The sequence below is a fragment of the Terrapene carolina genome, unplaced genomic scaffold (genome assembly GCF_002925995.2).
Source record: "Terrapene carolina triunguis isolate 2854851 unplaced genomic scaffold, T_m_triunguis-2.0 Scaffold714, whole genome shotgun sequence".
NCBI classification, from domain to species: domain Eukaryota; kingdom Metazoa; phylum Chordata; order Testudines; family Emydidae; genus Terrapene; species Terrapene triunguis.
The window spans coordinates 16,761,911-16,777,806 of NW_020665065.1; the positions used below are offsets into that span (position 1 = coordinate 16,761,911).

A 15,896-nucleotide genomic window follows, 5' to 3' on the forward strand; every position below is an offset into this window, starting at 1 on the left:
AAGTAACCAATCAGGCAGCAGCAGGGAAACACACAAAAAAGCAAATCCTGTGTCTGTATTGCATCTCAAAGGTAGGCACATCTAGGGTGCCTGTCCCCACCCCTTCACCCCCATGCATGGGGCAGCCACTTACAGCAAGACCCCGGGGCTTCCGGCTGTGACCAGACATCCCGATAAAATTTGGACCATCCCAATATTTAGGTGTTTGTCCCAATCTTTGGTTGGGACGCAATTTGTCCCGATATTTCACTCTGCCGGCAGCACTCAGTGTTTTTTTTTGCTCCGCTGGCGGACCCCCATGTGTCCCGATATTTTCTTCCTCATCTGGTCACCCTAAGCTGCTCCTGCTCTGTGTCCAATGCTGGGGTCCAGGCCACTTTCACACACCCCTTCCCTGGCTGGAAGGGCTCAGCTACTGCTGAAACCTGGCGTGGAGTGTCGGCTGCTGGATCTGGAGCCTGAACTCTGCTCTGTTCTGAGTTATGAACATTTCAGAGTTACGGACAACCTCCGTTCGGAGGTTCTACTGTATGCGTCAATCCCTGGACGGCCAAGCTGTGATTAAGCAGCAGAGGCTTGTCCCTGGGCTCAGACCACACTCCCTCCTTGCCAGCCTAGAGAACCTCACCCCGTACTGAGACAGCGCTGGAGGAAGCATTAGCTTCAAGCTCTTCGCCTCGAGCTTTCCCCAGCAGCAGCAGGAGGAACATGGGAACATGCTAAAAATGGAAGTGGAGCAGCAGGCTGGACTAGCTGCCCACATCTGTATCTATGGTCCCAGCTCGATTGTATTCAGGGCAGCTATCCCGTCCCACCCCTGTGGGTACACTGCTATTTTTAGCATGCTCGCTGGATCAGAGCTAGTGCCGGTATGTCTCCTGGAGCCAGATCGTCCAGCTCCAAGTGGTGACATAACCTGAAAGTGACCATCCTTGTCAGTTTCACCACTAGCCTGAGGCGATCTGTATGACAGCAGTGAAACTAGGTACTCATGTTAACTCCATCACAAATTAAGGCAGGAGGTCCTGCCTGGCTTTGCTATTGGATTCATGTTCATAAATTATAATCTGCTGCGGAGTAAGGCCCAGGTTTGGCTCTTGAGTTACCCACCAGCCCTATCATTCTATTCCAATGGCAGCAACCTCCGACAGGAGAAAATGAAATCACCCACACGCAGTTGGCACACTTTTTTTTCTTCCTGTTTAATGCGACTTTGGACCGGGGGCCCGTCCCTGACAGCAAAGGCGGGGAGGCAGGCTGAAGCAACGTCCTGTCCGTGGTGTGATTTTTATTTTTATTTTTTTTTGAAAATCCCTCTGTAAAACATTTATACAAACTTTGGAAATGTTTAAAACTCTGACTCAGAGACACAGAGTTCCCTGGTTGGTTTTTCCATTGCCTCAGCTTACAGGCAACTGACCACCAGGGATTTCAAATGCAAGGTGAGCTAGACGACAGTCTGACATTCCCCCGCAGCACCAACCGAGTGTGGGGCAAGCTCTCCTTTTTCCTCCCCCAATGTCCAAATTCATCAAGAAAGTACCAATAGAATCTATATTAAAAAAAAAAAACCTACTCTTCCTAGCATGATTGTTACACAAGTGAGAACGAAAGGAAAGTAAGAATTTCTAGTAGAAAACTTGGTCACTTTAAAAACAAACCCATCTACCCCTCTGTAGAAAAATCTTGTGCTAAAGAACCAGGATTTCAATAACGCCCTCATCGCGCTGCTGCTGCTGTGGGCGGTCAACCTGCACCTTTTCAATTTAGTGTCACAGACCAGCTGGGAGAGGAATGTTTCTAGGTGTGAAAGGACTAAAAAACCTACAGCCTGAAAGTGTGCTTTAAAAGGGGCCTGATCCCATGAAGAGCAACAGCTGTTGCTTTTTAGTGTGTGGGGTTTTTTTTTTTATTAAGTGTTGGCTCCTGCAGGGCTAATACAGTGCGAAAGAGACAGCTGCAGTCTCGGGTCCTTGGGCCGCGTCAGAGCCGTTTGCTGAATTCCAATCAGTTACACCTGCGTCAGTGAGCACAGCCAGACACGGGTGGGGGTTCCTGCAGAATCATTAGTGCTGATGCAGGCGAGGGAAAGGGCCCAGGTTGACTCAGAGCCTAGAGCAAAAGTGAGGGCAGCTGACTTGTGAATGGAGCACAGCTGAGCTGAGAGGCTCTGCTGGGAGCAGAACTGTACTTTAAACCAGTGAACAGAGCCCAGTTCCCCCATTCTCACGTAGCCAGCGTTCGTGGGCCCCAGCTAACCTAGCGCTTGGCCAGGCTTTCTAAGTAAACAGCTTATGCTATGGCTGAGTGAGCTAGCCTCACTTCTGCCCATGGAGTTAATTTGGCTTCCTCCTTTCCAGCTGCACTGTCCAGCGGGGCTGCAGGATGGGGCAGAACTCTGTGCTAGTGGGGGTTACGTTACACTAGTGCTGCGGGCTAAGATCAGAAGACGCCGCCTGATGCCGAGTTTCTTCCCAGCCCTCTCGGTGCCTTTCTAGTCACCTTACCAAGAAAGCCAGGCCAGTGGGTATTAGAGAAAAGGTCCCTGCAAATGCCACCTCCACTAGGTGCATTTCCTTCTCCTGCTCTAATTTTACAGCTGCCCTTCCGCAGCCGATTCTCTCATTTGACACACAACCGGAGAAGTCTGAAGAGATGCTACTGTCATTAGCCTAGACAGCTCTGCTCATCAACTGAACTGGCAGAGCCAAGGGCCACTGGAGGAGGATTTGGGTCTGGGACAACCTGGAATCGGGTCAGTTTCGAAAACCTGAGTGATGATGTTTCAGGTGCTGCCCCTGGCTCACAGGCCTGACGTTTAACATTCACACTTTCCGATCTTAAACCCCCCCCGTAAAACAAGCGCCACAGCGAAACTGACTAAACACACAGTGCTGTCAAATGCACAAACCAAACTTAGAGTAAAATAAATTCTGATGAGCTTGGTGTTACCTGTAATAAGTTAAAACTTTCCAGCCATCAGTGCTCAAGTTGGCAGTGGCTCTTTAACTAGACACTAAGGCCACGGCTGGATCAAGTACAGAGTCTGCTGCTAACTCGAAGGGACACTAAGGCTCAACTCGTTGCTATGGTGGAAAAGGAACTTCTTCAGGTTCAGTTTGTCCCCTAACCCAGTTAGCTTGGCTCTTCTGGGTTGCAGGGTTCTTCAGCTTTCCCCTCCCTGAGAACTAGCAATAAACTAGGCGTTGGCAGGCACAAAGAATGACTCTAGCTCTGATGGTGGAGTTTGTTCACCTACTGGTTTCAGGAAGCAGCGACGGGCTCAGGTTGTACTTAGAGCACATATTGCTTACTACGCTGTCATCCCAGTGCAGGCACTGGGTGTGAGCAGGATGCTGGGAGGAGCGGGGGGCCCTGAGATGGTATTGGACGTACAGCGACACTATGGGCACGTTCTCAGCCAACATGCCCATGCAGAGCATGAGGCTGCTGGCTACTGGAAAGGAGGAGCAAACATTCAAAAATCAACAGCTGCTTAGACTAGCGTTCTGTGAAACTGACCCGTCTCTGCTCTAAGGGAAACCAACTGGGAGGACCAGCGTAGAGCAGAGCACCCAACTCAAATCCTTGATAAAACACATCTTCCCACCTTCCATTTTCTACAAAGCGTTCTGGGTTTTCTGGGCAACACACTGGCTGAACCAGAGCTGCAGAAGCAGGTTTCAGACGAAGAGTTAGGACAAAGTCTTGAAAAGTTTCCAAACCTCTAGTTAAAACTGCAGTAGAAAATGACATGTATCAAATATACATTCTCCTCCATTAGCATCTTACGCTTAGGAAAGTACTGTTTTTTTAAAAAATGGAATGGCAGAAGTGTCCTTGCTGGGAAGGCAAATGCTGGTTTTGCAGGACCTAGTTCAGTTTGGTTGTAGTTTTTTTTTTTTTTTGGGTCCCCACCTACCCCCAAAATATATTTTTGCTTAAAGGGGCCTTTTAGGGTTAATGAAATAGCCGCGGGATGACACAGATCAGCAAACCCATTTCACTGGTGCCTGAGCCCATGTTCGGACTCCAGTCACCCAGGGGCATTCAATCGTCGGCCTGTGAATGCACTCCCCTCTTCAGCGCTGCATTTTAAATGTTAGCCCCCAGCCTGACCCTCTGGACAAAGAAGCCACTGTTTCTATTAAACTTAATAATATTGCTTACGACTAACCCCACTCCAGAGCACCTTCCAGCGGAGGATCTCAAAGCGCATCACGGTAATTAGTTAAGCCTCAGAATTCCTCTATGAGGTCAGTATTATTAGCCTTGCATTAGATGGGGAAACTGAGGCACAGAGTGAGGCAATCATACGATGCATCAGCGTCAGGAATCGAGCCGAGGAGTCCTCACTCCCCTGCTCTGAATACTAGCCGTTATCTTCTATCCCCGCTTCAAAAGGAAGGTGGCTGCTATCCAGTGTAACAATTCGCCCGCCGTTGGAAAGATGCTACAAAAGGATTGAAGGTGGCTTCTGAGCAAAGCCACCCGGGGCCTGATTGCCCGGCGCTGGGCACCCCCAGCGCCAATGGACTGTGCTTTGAGCTGGGGGTGCTCAGCGCTGCTGAAAAATCAGACCCAGGCTGCCCGTTGTCCCTGATTCGTTTCCATTCGTAGCGTATCCGTAACGATACATTCGTGGAGAAGGCAAGGTAGCAGCTCCGAGACGCTCCCCGATTCCATGTCAACCCGACTCGATGCACACTCAGGGGAACGTGTGCGCGTGCTGGGCTTTTGTAACGGGCTGAGCACCCAGGGAATCCACAGGGCCATATGGGGAGGGTGATGGCAGGGGCATCGCCCCTCTACACAAACCCAATGTCCCTGCCACAGGGCTGGAGCATCAAGCTGGAGGGTGCTTAGGACTGAAGGCTCCTTGGTCACAGTGGCGGTAGGGAGAAGGAGGGAGCCTAGTTCCCTGAGAGGAGGGAGGAGTGAGAGTAATGGGTCTGGCACCGCCGCAACTCCTGCTGCAGCTGATCCTTCAGCGTGGAGATCTGTGAAGGAGAGGATTAAAAAAAAAAAGGGGGGGGGGGGGGATCCAGTCAGCACTTTGGCTGCACAGGGGTCCCCCGAAGCTGTGGCAGAGCCAGAGGGTGCGGCAGCATTTCGGGGCTATTTCCCCGAATAGGCAAAGGAATCCGGGAGCACGTGAGCTGTGGGGGCAGTGGAACTTACAGCTGCTCCAGTCCCAGCCTCTCCCAGCAGGGGGCGCTGTAGGGGCCCTCGCTCGCGGCTAGTCAATGTCCAGCAGCTCACCTGCTCCTCCAGCCCCTTGACGCGCTGCCTGTGCGCGCGCTCCCTGGCCTCCAGCGTGCGCTCCGCCTGCAGCTGGGAGCCGCGCAGCCGCTCGATCTCCAGCTGCAGCTCCTGCCGGTGGCGGGTGGCCGTCTCCACCAGGCTCTGGGACTGGGTCTGCTCCATCTCCGCTACCTGAGCCTGAGCAAGGGAGAGGCGGGGGTCACACATCCAGGTTTCCATGGGCAAGGGGCCACGCTGGTCTAGTGACCGCACAGGCCCTCCGCTGAGGGCTGATTTATCCCACCTTGGGATACCCCCCCATGCAAACAAAAGTCCCCTGCACCCCATCTGCCCAGACAACCCCCTTGTGACCACGTCACTCTGCCATCATTAGCCACCACCCGCCGCATTTCCTCCCGCTCCCCAATGACACAGCCGGCGCCGTCTCGCAGCCAGCACGGCGCCAGCCCCTGCGTGCGTCCTCCCTTGCTTGGAGACACCAGGGCCTTTCAAGGAAATGGAGGATCCATCCTACCACGCCGCTGTGGCTGACAAGGAGCCACTCTCAGAACTCAGTTCAGTAAAAGGGCCACCAGCCACCTTGGCGAGGGGTCACCTCCGCCCACACTCCCTCGTATGCTAGCGTCGCCTTTTCAGCTCCAAGGGCCCCGCAGCAGCATCTGACCAGTGACCCTCGCCGGGTTTGTCTCGCTGCAACCTGGGTTCTTCCAAGTATTGGCTAAAGCGCTCTGCACAGTCCCTAGGCTTCTCTGCTGCCTTGGACGTGCCGGATCCTCACCCCACTAGGTCTGGTGGACCGCAGCACTGCACTGGCTTCAAATTTAACCCTAACTTCAAAGCTGGTTGTGCGGCTGGTGTGTTATACGGCTGCTATTTTAAGGCCCCTAAGCCCCGCCCAGGTTCAACCACGGTTACACACGCCCACGGACATGCATCGTTTCGCCTTCCTGCCTGCTGAATGTTTTAATGCAAGCTGGTGGCCATTTTTTGACCAAAAAAATTTTCCTGGCAGAAACACGTAGACCAAAAATTCTCCAAGGGACAATGGCAGCGTTGATTCAGTGCTCCAAGCAGGACAATAAAACTAATTGTTTCAAAACCGAGCCAGCGTCACTTCGTTTCGGGTTTTGGAAACCAAGACGTGGCCATTTTCTGTTGGGATTTTGGGGTCCTCGTGCCGCCCTCCCTTTTTTGAAATGATCTCCCCCACCCCCCAAGTGGAAAAAGTTAGAAAACAGAGATGGGGGGGAAGGAAAACCCTTTTCACACTTTTTTACCAGCTCCCAGCTGGAAGATGTTTGCTGACCAGTTGGGGCTTAACACAGCCGGGCCACAGACAGCTTCACAGCTGAGTGGCGATGGAGCCAGTGCTGTAGTGTAGACAAGGCCCCGGGACTTTGTGTGCTCACACAGGCCATCGACTGCATGGGTCTCCCGACGGCTCCATTTCATAACCACCTGCTCCTGCCCGCACCCCCCCTTACACCCAAAACCATGGGACAAAAACTCCCTTAGGGCTCAGCAGGACTAGAACAGGAGCCACAGAGCAGGCTCAGAAGCCGAAGTCCCCAGAGCTGCACTTCACATAAACAACCGCAGCAGCTTCTTGTCTCAGTTGCTGCCTGTGTAACCCACCAGCTAAGGCAGAGGTGGGCAAACTATGGCCCACGGGCCAGACCGTCCTGCCTGGCCCGGGAGGCTAGCCCCAGCCCAGGGCCGGCTCTAGCTTTTTTGGCGCCCTAAGCCTGACCTGGTCTCTGTGCTGTGCGGTGGCGGCGTGGCCTGGCTCCAGCAGGCAGCGTGGCTTTAGCGCCGCCAGCCACCGGTGCTCCAGGCAGCGCGGTAAGGGGGCAGGGAGCAGGGGAGGTTGGAAAGAGGGCAGGGGAGTTTGGGGTGGTAGTCAGGGAGCGGGGGTGTGGATAGGGGTCAGGGTGGTCGGGGGGAAATGGGGTTGAATGGGGCAGTCAGGAAGGAGGGGGGGTTGAATGGGGCGGCAGGGGGCAGTCAGGAGCAGGGGTTCCGGGGGCAGGCAGGGGACAGGGAGAAGGGGTGGTTGAATGGGGCAGGAGTCCCGGGGGGCAGTCAGGAAGGATGGTGGGGTTGGATGGGGCTGCGCGGGATCTGGGGGCAGTCAGGGGACAGGGTTGTGTGGATAGGGCAGGAGTCCCAAGGGGTTTGGGGGGGGGCAGGGGTCCCGGGGGGGGGGAATAGGAGGGGGGGGGGGGGCTGGGCCACAACCCCCTCCCCTAACCGGCCCTCCATACAACCTACAAAACCCGATGTGGCCCTCAGGCCAAAAAGTTTGCCCGCCCCTGAGCTAAGGAGTCTTGGGGCTTTCGCACACGCTGTAGCAGCTCATGAAGGGCCCCGGTTCGATCCCCAGTGCGTCTTCAAACCGTGGCCGCTTCTACCCTATTCTCGGCTCCGCCACTGAAATGCTGTGTAACCTTGGGCGAGATACTTCACTGCTCTGTGCCTCAGTTTCCCCTCCCACCCTCTGTCCATAGAGATGGTCACCCGGCAAGGCGGTCTCCTACTCCATGCCTGTACGAGACCTAGCATGACAGGATCCTGATTGCAATTATGCCTGCGCATTATTGTTACTCGTATTACAGCCAAGCCCTGGCCTGCTATAGATTGGCTCTCTGTGAAGAGGGGGCGCGTCGTACGGGAGGGGCTGGGTGGAAGGCTCCGGCGCACAGGACTAACTACAGGCACTGAGCCAGAGGCGTGACTCACCCAGGAACACGTTAGCGTCCTTCTAACCATGCTTAGGTTCTCCTGCAGGGACCAGCCGCCCGACCGAAAGAGAGAAGGCAGTAAGCACACCAGTGAGCGCCAGGGTTCAAAGGTTATCGGAGCTAGGGGAGGGGGAGAGGTGAGCGAGGCTCCCCCCTCCCAGGAGAGCCAAGGATTCCAGGTGACGAGGGGGCGGGGGAGTTGGGTCTGATCAATGGGCGTCTTTCAATCGACCATGATGAGCTTTGGCTCAGGCCCTGGGCACGGATACAGCTGCAGGGCCCCTGCCTGCCTCAATCCTGGGGGCCTTGTATCCGCTCAGTGCAGCCATGCCCAGCGCCTCTGGTGGCAGCAGGGCATTCTGGGAGTTTGGAAGCGTTGGGCGCTGGGAGGAGGGCGCAGGTGTGTAACGAGGTTATGGGTCTCAGCCCGTGTAGGGAGAGGCTGTGGAAGGAGGGTGGCCTTGGGACGCGCCTGGCTAGAGCTGAAGGAAGGGGGTGGGGGGGAGCTGGGAGGAGTTTGGCAGCAAGGGCAGGTCACTGGCTGTCAATCAGCACAGCTACGGGTGCTGCTCACCCACTGCTCTTCCACCTCCCTGGCTCCCCACTATCCATCGCACTAGAGGGAGTATTAACCCTTCAATGCCGCTGCCAAGTCGAGGCTGGGTCCCCCCTAAACTTCTGAATAGTGCATTTCCACAGCACCTTCCCTCCGGAACCCAGCATCACACGACACATGGCGTTATCCCCATCCCCGTGTTCCTACGGAGGCACAGAGCGGGAAAGCGCCAGGCCCCAGCTCACACGGCGTCCCAGGGGCCAAGCGGAGAGAGCGAGCCCGGATCTCCTGACCTACGCTCCGGCCGGGGCTTTAACTCCCAAACCACCTTCCCCCCTCGTTTCACACCCCCGGGCTACACCAGTCTACTGGGGAGAGATGCCATCACGTCCACGCCGCTCGGCTCTGGGGCTAGTCCACCCTAGCCATCCTTCACACCCGCCTTGTAAATTAAATTGTATTTGACCCCTCTCAGACCCACGTCTCCACCATCTGTGCCTCTTCCCCCCAACTCCCACCCCCTTTCATCCCCCACCCGTCCCCACCTACAGTTCTGTCCCCTCCTCCCACCTCACCCAATGGTTTTTCATAGGCAAGGGAGCCTATGAAGAAGCCCCGTCGACAGCACCCTGACCCAGCAGCATAATGCAGGGTTCTGCACACCCTGGCTCTTGGCTACGTCCTAACAGCCACGGCAGCGCGTGACTGAAGCTGCGAGCAGACCCGCGGGGTGTTTCCACCCCCAGGGGTCAGCAGGAACCAGGACTGTGCCTAGGTCTTTGGACAGCTGCCCCGCACCCCGGCTGCTCAGGACAGAGCACTCAATGGGGAGGGTTTGACGGCTGACCTCGAGCAGCTGGATCTGTCGCTGAGCCTCTGCCAACTCCTGCTCCACCGTGTTGAGGGAACGGTCCAGCCGGCCCTTCTCCGCCGACAGCCGCACCGAGTCCTCGTGTGTCTTCAGCTTCTCGCGCTCCACCTGCCGGCCAAGCAAGCCCAGGGAGAGAGAGGGTGGGTTGGGCCACGCTGGTTATGGCTACACTCCACACTACGTCCCGGCCCGTGGGAGCCAGGGTGGTGGACTCGGAGGTTCCAAGCCTGAGCTTGAGCGTCCACACTGCATTGTAAACGGCTGCACCCGGGTCTCACAGCCAACACTGCCCCGCGCAGCCCTTCTGAGTCGGGGCATCCACACTGCGAAACCACAGGGCTTGGATCCACGACCCGGGTCCTGAGTGCTGGCTGACCCACGTCAGATTGATTTGTGTGTGGACGGAAGGGGGGCTTGGGCTCAAACCTGAGTCAGAGCCCAGGCTCAGTATGCAGTGTAGACGTACCCCATGTGATCACAGAGGGTACCTGGCGTTGACAGGGTCCTGAGCCCCCACCCCCACGCACTGGGCGCCAGACTCCTGCTGCTCAGGCCCAGCCCTTGCTCCAGCCAGGACCAGGCCTGCGTGGTGTGGCGCTGCCAGGTACTGACTGATGAAGGCTGGAGGTTGGCCTGGTCCTGGGACGGCTGCTGTGGGAGTGAATCGGTTTAGTTCAATGGGGGGCTCTGAGAAAAACGCATGCAGGAAGGAAATAAGACAGCTCAGGCCAAGCCACCCGTGAGCAAACACTGGTGTGTTGTTACGGGACAATGGCAGGGGCGTGGGCTCTGAGGAGTCCGGCTCAACCTCTCCCTGAGCCCACAGCTGGGTTACAGACGCAGGGCCAAAGCCAGGCACTGACCCGAGCAGGGACTGGCTGGATTAGCCGGGACACCCCCCCCCTCCCCCAAGTGGGGCGGTGGTTGCTGGGGAGCCGTTCAGACGAACCAGGCCCCTGCAGGGCTGTCTGAAGAAGCTAGACCGGGTTAGACCCCATCACACTACGGGAGGGCTGGGGGTCAGAGAGCCACGTGCACAGACTGTGGTTTTTAACTCCCCTCTCCAAACGCTTTGTTCCCACTGCTGAAACCAACACCACGTTGGCTGGAAGCAGGATGTTGCTCTCTGTATCCACCTCGGTGACACACTCCCACGCGAAGAGCCCACTGGACCGGCTGGGCGAGCCCGGTCCATACACATGGCGCCGGAGCCCAGGGCCCAGTCTGAGAGCGGGAGAATTGCTGGATTCCCCTGGGGGGGAGGGTAAAGGCCCGAGATCTGAGGGGGGCGCTCAAAGAAACCACGAAGGGAACAGAGGTGCAGCACGCCCCGCACCCATGACCCACAGCAACTTCCAGCGGGAAGGAGCCCAGGGCACTTAAGGCAGCATTTCTCAAATGCAGCCACCAGGGGGCTTTTTTCCGGCCACGACAGTCTCCAAAGCATAGGCAGAGATTGGGAAGGGGAGCACGGGGGAGGCGTTGCCTCCCTGAAACTGTATATGTTGATGGTGAGGGGGGCAAAATTTAAAGGTTCGGCCGCCCCTAAACAGCTTGGGCGGGTCCCCCCCCCGACCCTCAGTCTCCCCTCCCGGAAAGCAGCAGCCCCTCCCAGCTGTTGCTCCTGAGGGTATGTCTACACTACAGGATTAATCCGAATTTAGATAATTCGAATTTGGGAAACAGGTTGTATAAATTCGATTGTGCGCGGCCACACTAAGCACCTTAATTCGGTTTTAAACCACATTAATTCGGTGGTGTGCGGCCACACTACCCCATTAACTTAAACACAGTAATTCGGTGGTGTGCGGCCACACTAACCCTAATTCGAATTAACAAAATCGATTTAGGCTCTACTCCGTTCGTCGAGGTGGAGTACAGAAATCGATTTAAAGGGCCCTTTAATTCGAATTAACTGGCTCTGTAGTGTGGACGGGTGAAGGGTTAATTCGGATTAAGGCAGCTAAATCCGAATTAAAGTCCTAGTGTAGACCAGGCCTGAGTAGCTGGTACCAAGGGCAGCAAGACGCGCCACCTTGGTGTTTGCGCCGCCAGCAGGGATCGGTGCCCTGCACCGCGCAGCCTCCTCGGGGGCTCCGGGCAGTGCCTCTGGAGACACGTGGGGCCGGTGTGCACGGTGCTGGAGGCGACTCTTGTCAGTCGAGGCGGCTGCGGCATTCAGTCACCGGGGAGCTCCCCTGGGCAGCTCCCCCCGTCCCGCCCAGCCAGGCCTCGGGAAGTCTGAGACACCGCAGGCGGCCAGTGAGTTCCCGACCCGCCTTCCCCAGGGCGGGCTCTCGCTGAAGGCAGGGATAGAGAGATGGGTCGGCACTTGGACACGTATAGGTGCATATTTCGTTGCTTTTCCTAAAGTTAATTAAGTATTTTAGGAAAAGTTGTCAGAGCGGCCACCAGCAAGTGTTGGCGGCGGCACTCTGAGGCCACCAAAAAATCTGTTGTGAGAAGCCCTGCTTTAGAGGATGTGTAGAGAGAGAGCGCATTTCCCCCACTGCTGCAATGCAGTCACTTCTGGGGAGGAATAAGGCCCCCACTCTTCACCAGAGCCCTTACACCCCAGCTTTCGGGAGCGGGAAACGACTCCAGGGCTGTGTCCCCAAGCTGTGCTCTCCGGAGGATTGCAGGCAGCAGCAGAGGATCATGGGAGTCTGGCTATGGTTCTCTCTGCTCTGAGTTTGCTGGCTCAGACCACAGTGCCAGGCACCGCTTTATGGGGAAGTGATTGAATGTGGATCACGGTTGGGTGGGTTTTCCCCATGGCAGACTGGGGGGGGGGGGCACTCAGGGAGGGGCTGTCTGCTATGGCCAGTCTAATTCCACGGGTTGCCAGTTGAAATCGCAGGCAAAGGAGCGTAAATGCAATGACCGAAGCACCACTGAATGGACGGAGGAGATTTCAGGCCGTTCCCGAATGTAACGCCCCACGATGCCATGGATAAGACCCAGTCACAGCTGATTGGAAGCCAAGCTGAGCATTCACCCCCCTTCGCTCTCCATAGAAATGCCAGCTCGGGATTCGAACCCGGTGCCAGACCCAGGATCCTGTGGAATTTTGCGTCCCCTGCTCGTCACCCCCATCCTCTGTCCGAGATCAGGCAGCCCCCTGCCAGCCGGGAAGGTGGCACGGAGCTAGCGAATTCCCATAACAATCTCCCCATGGCTAACCCTGGTGCCGTTTCTTGGAGGGACCTTGGATAAGAAGCCTACAAATCGGCTTGTACCATTCCGGCTGCGTGCGCCAGGGGGAGAGCACTGGGAGCCATCAAGCCCCATCCCCTGCTCCTCACCTTGTCCAGGGTCTTCTTCAGGGCCATCTTGTCCTTCTCCAGCCGCAGGGAGGAGCGCTCCGCCTCCCGCTTCTCGCTCTCCAGCTGGGCCAGCGCCCGCTGCCGGCTGCCCAGCCGCTCCTGCAGCAGGTGCTTGTCCTCCTGCAACTTCTGCAGGCTCCGCAGGGCCGCGCTCTCGCTCTCCTGGCACTGGCGCAGCAGCTGGGGAAGAGAGACGTGGCCGAGCACAACGTCACAGGGCAGGGAGCCGCTCCAGGGAGAGGCGCGTGGGATCGGCCCGGTAGCCTAGTGGTTAGAGAGCAGCGCTTCCACGGGGGAGACCCAAGTTCAGTGCCTGGGCCCGGGCTCTTGCGCCGTGGCTGGGAAGGGGGTGAAAGCGGCAGGACGAGCTGCTGGGATTTGGGAGGTGAGCGGGGCAGGACTGGTAGCTCAGCGCAGACCCTGCCGGCAGCACTGAGGGGTTAACGCTCTGGTTCTCCGCAGCTGGAAGGGCTGAGAGCCTTGAGGATAAATGGGGCTTGGTGAGGGACCCCCCTGGGGGAGCAACTTCCCTCCCAGTCTGGACCCCCCGAAGCAGGCACAAGGCTGTCGGCACAAAGCAGCGCCAGGGGCAGTGGGGGTTTAACAACCGAGGGGCTCAGCCCCCTGGGAGTGGTGGGGCAGGAAGGGCCCAAACCCTGAGGAAAGGCAGCTTCAACGCCCAGTGCCCTGGCTGGGGCAGGCGGAGCCCACAGATCCATAGGGAGCCCTGTGTCCAAATGCTCTGTGGGGAGAGCCACAAGTGACCCCCCAGGGGGTGCTCCAAGGAAAACCTCCCTCCAGCCCCCCATGAGTGGCACAGGGCGCTCTGGGGAAACCCCTCTCCCTGCCCCACATACACTTCCTGTTCTCTGTGCCGGTGATGCTCTCACTGGGGTCACCATGGAAAGCCAGGCACGACCCAGTGACCCACTGCTACGTCTCTACGGAGTCAGCTCCCTCCCTGCCCAGGTACCAGCCCAGCTGATCAGCAGCCGGCCGGCTCTTGGGCCAGCTCGGACTACATTCGTGGGACAGTCGCCCCCAATCCCGACCCAGCGCCGCGTCCTCACCTCCTGCTGCTGCCGGACCTGCCCTTCGAGCTCCTCCTTCTGCAGCTCCAGCTCCACCTGCTCGGTTTTCAGCACCTGGACCCGGTCCGCCAGCCCGCTGTTCTGCTTCTTGGCTTCCGAGACCGCCTGGCGGGCAGCGTCCAGGCGCTCCTGGGACAGGAGAGGAGACGGTGACACCCCAACGGCACAGAGGGGCCAGGCTGTGCAAAACAGATCCCGGCCAAGCTCCCCGCTTCACGAGCTCGGACCGATGAACCCAACGCTAGCAGGACGGAGCCACCCGCTCGCAGCAAAGACTGTGGGGAGGGGAACCAGTCCCCGTGTTGTGTGGAAGGGCAGCTGGCACGGGGAGGATGGTGTGGGACTGAAGGAGGTGTCTACAGTCAGGCTCAGTGCCAGCAGTTTCCCCTACAGCCCCCGATGCCCCTGCAGCCCCCTGGCTAGGCCAGCCCTGGCCCATCCAAGACAGATCTACCAATGCGCCCAATCCTGACTTGCTGGAAGCCTTGGGGAACTCCAGTCCTGGCCCGATTCCTCTCCCACCTCTGCCAGTGTCCCTCAATCCTGCTGGAAATCTCTGCCCGGACCCTGTCCCCCCCCCCCCACACACACACCCACTGCCTCGCTGCACCTTGCAGCCCCGGGTGACTCCCACCTGCAGCACGCGGCGGTCATGCTCGCTGGCTGTCAGTGCCTTCTGCAGCTGGAGCACTTTCTCCTGGGTGGCGCCGGCGCTGGCGCTGCTCTCCGACAGAGACAGGGCCAGGCCCTGCACCTTGTCCTTCAGGGCGCTCTCGCCTTCCTCGGCCTTGGCCAGGGTGAGGTGCAGTCGCTCCACGGACAGCTGCAGGGCGTTGGCCTTCGTCTCGCTGTCGGTGACCTGCGGCGGGATCGGCGCAGTCCGGCAATGAGCCAGGGCCCAGGGCTGCATCTCCCGCGTTACTAGCCGATGGTCACAAAGGCTCTGTGGTCAAGCCCTGCCCTTAGTGGCAGGGGCCGCACCAGGACGGCTGGAGCGGCACCAGCCCCGCGGGCGTTACACAAACCGCCCTGCCATCAGGAATCCTTCGGAGAGGAGCAACCTGCGTGGCCGACTAGTCTGGTGTGCTAGGCCACGCCCCCTAGCCAGTAGGCCACACCCACTCAGGACAGCAATGGAGCGGCCCCTCGGAGAGATCGAATCCACCCCCCAGCTCATGGGTCGGGAGCAGCGGCCTAGGGGCTGGACCATGGTGCTCACTCACCCACTGCACCAGGATGCCCGGGTGCCATGCAGCCCGTCAGCAGCATGGGGCTTTGTGCCTCATCACGGCTCCTTCCCCTCCAACGCACAGAGAGCCTACAGGAGGAGCGGGCGTAGCCGGTGCCAAGGGGCTGCCACGGCCTCGGTCTGCCACGGGGCACAGGCCCGGCCCAGCAGCAACGGCGGCGCTACCTGTCTCTGCAGCGTGTCCCCGCGGTCCTGCAGCACCTGGATCTCCATCTCGCGGTCGCTCAGCACCAGCTTCACCCTCTGCAGCTCCCCCTCCAGCGAGCGCCGCAGCAGCTCCAGCTTGGTGCAGCGGCTCTCCGAGGCGTCCAGGATCTCCTTCAGGCGCCGCTTGTCATTCTCCAGCTTGGCCTCGTTGGCTTTCATCTTGCTGATCTTCTCCTGGGGCCCGGGAGAGCGGGGAGCAGAGTCACCAGCCGCCTCCCCTCTCCCCCGGCTAAGGGCTCCTCTGGCTCTGGGGCCGGACAGGGTAAGTTCAGGGCTCGTGGAAGATGAATGGCCTGGCCGGAGTCCTGCGCAGGCTCTGCCTCGACTTCCACACCCAGCCCTGCTGACGTCCGGCAGTAATGATCTGCAGCCCCCTTGCTAGTCCAGCCCGAGGGTCCCTATACAGCTCTACTGACGTGCCTCCATTCTCGCCGGCACCGCCCCTGGGAGTCCAGTCCCAGCTCAGGTGACGCCCCTCAGTGCCAACCTGCAGCATCCCCTGCTATACCAGCCTGGCCCCCCCCCAGCTCAGCCCACGCCCCTCAGTGCCACCCTGCAGCATCCCCTGCTATACCAGCCTGGGCCCCCCC

At 58.3% G+C, this 15,896-nt stretch overlaps 1 protein-coding gene across 5 annotated transcripts in view; it reads right to left on the reverse strand.

The window, feature by feature from the left end:
• Window positions 1-1,181: 1,181 nt before the first annotated feature.
• CROCC (ciliary rootlet coiled-coil, rootletin) overlaps window positions 1,182-15,896 on the reverse strand; it is a 36,396-nt gene continuing 21,681 nt past the window's right edge. For 2 of the 5 annotated variants that reach the window (XM_029913537.1, XM_026660046.1), the window contains 8 exons: window positions 15,265-15,480; window positions 14,485-14,709; window positions 13,830-13,979; window positions 12,739-12,939; window positions 9,410-9,541; window positions 8,005-8,046; window positions 5,182-5,442; window positions 1,182-5,000 (listed from right to left, as the gene is read on the reverse strand). In XM_029913537.1, the coding sequence (XP_029769397.1) occupies window positions 4,914-5,000; window positions 5,182-5,442; window positions 8,005-8,046; window positions 9,410-9,541; window positions 12,739-12,939; window positions 13,830-13,979; window positions 14,485-14,709; window positions 15,265-15,480 (1,314 nt within the window). In that variant the 3' untranslated portion in view covers window positions 1,182-4,913. The remainder of the gene's footprint in view (window positions 5,001-5,181; window positions 5,443-8,004; window positions 8,047-9,409; window positions 9,542-12,738; window positions 12,940-13,829; window positions 13,980-14,484; window positions 14,710-15,264; window positions 15,481-15,896) is intronic. The other 3 variants (XM_029913538.1, XM_029913539.1, XM_026660045.2) reach the window with 3 other exon arrangements.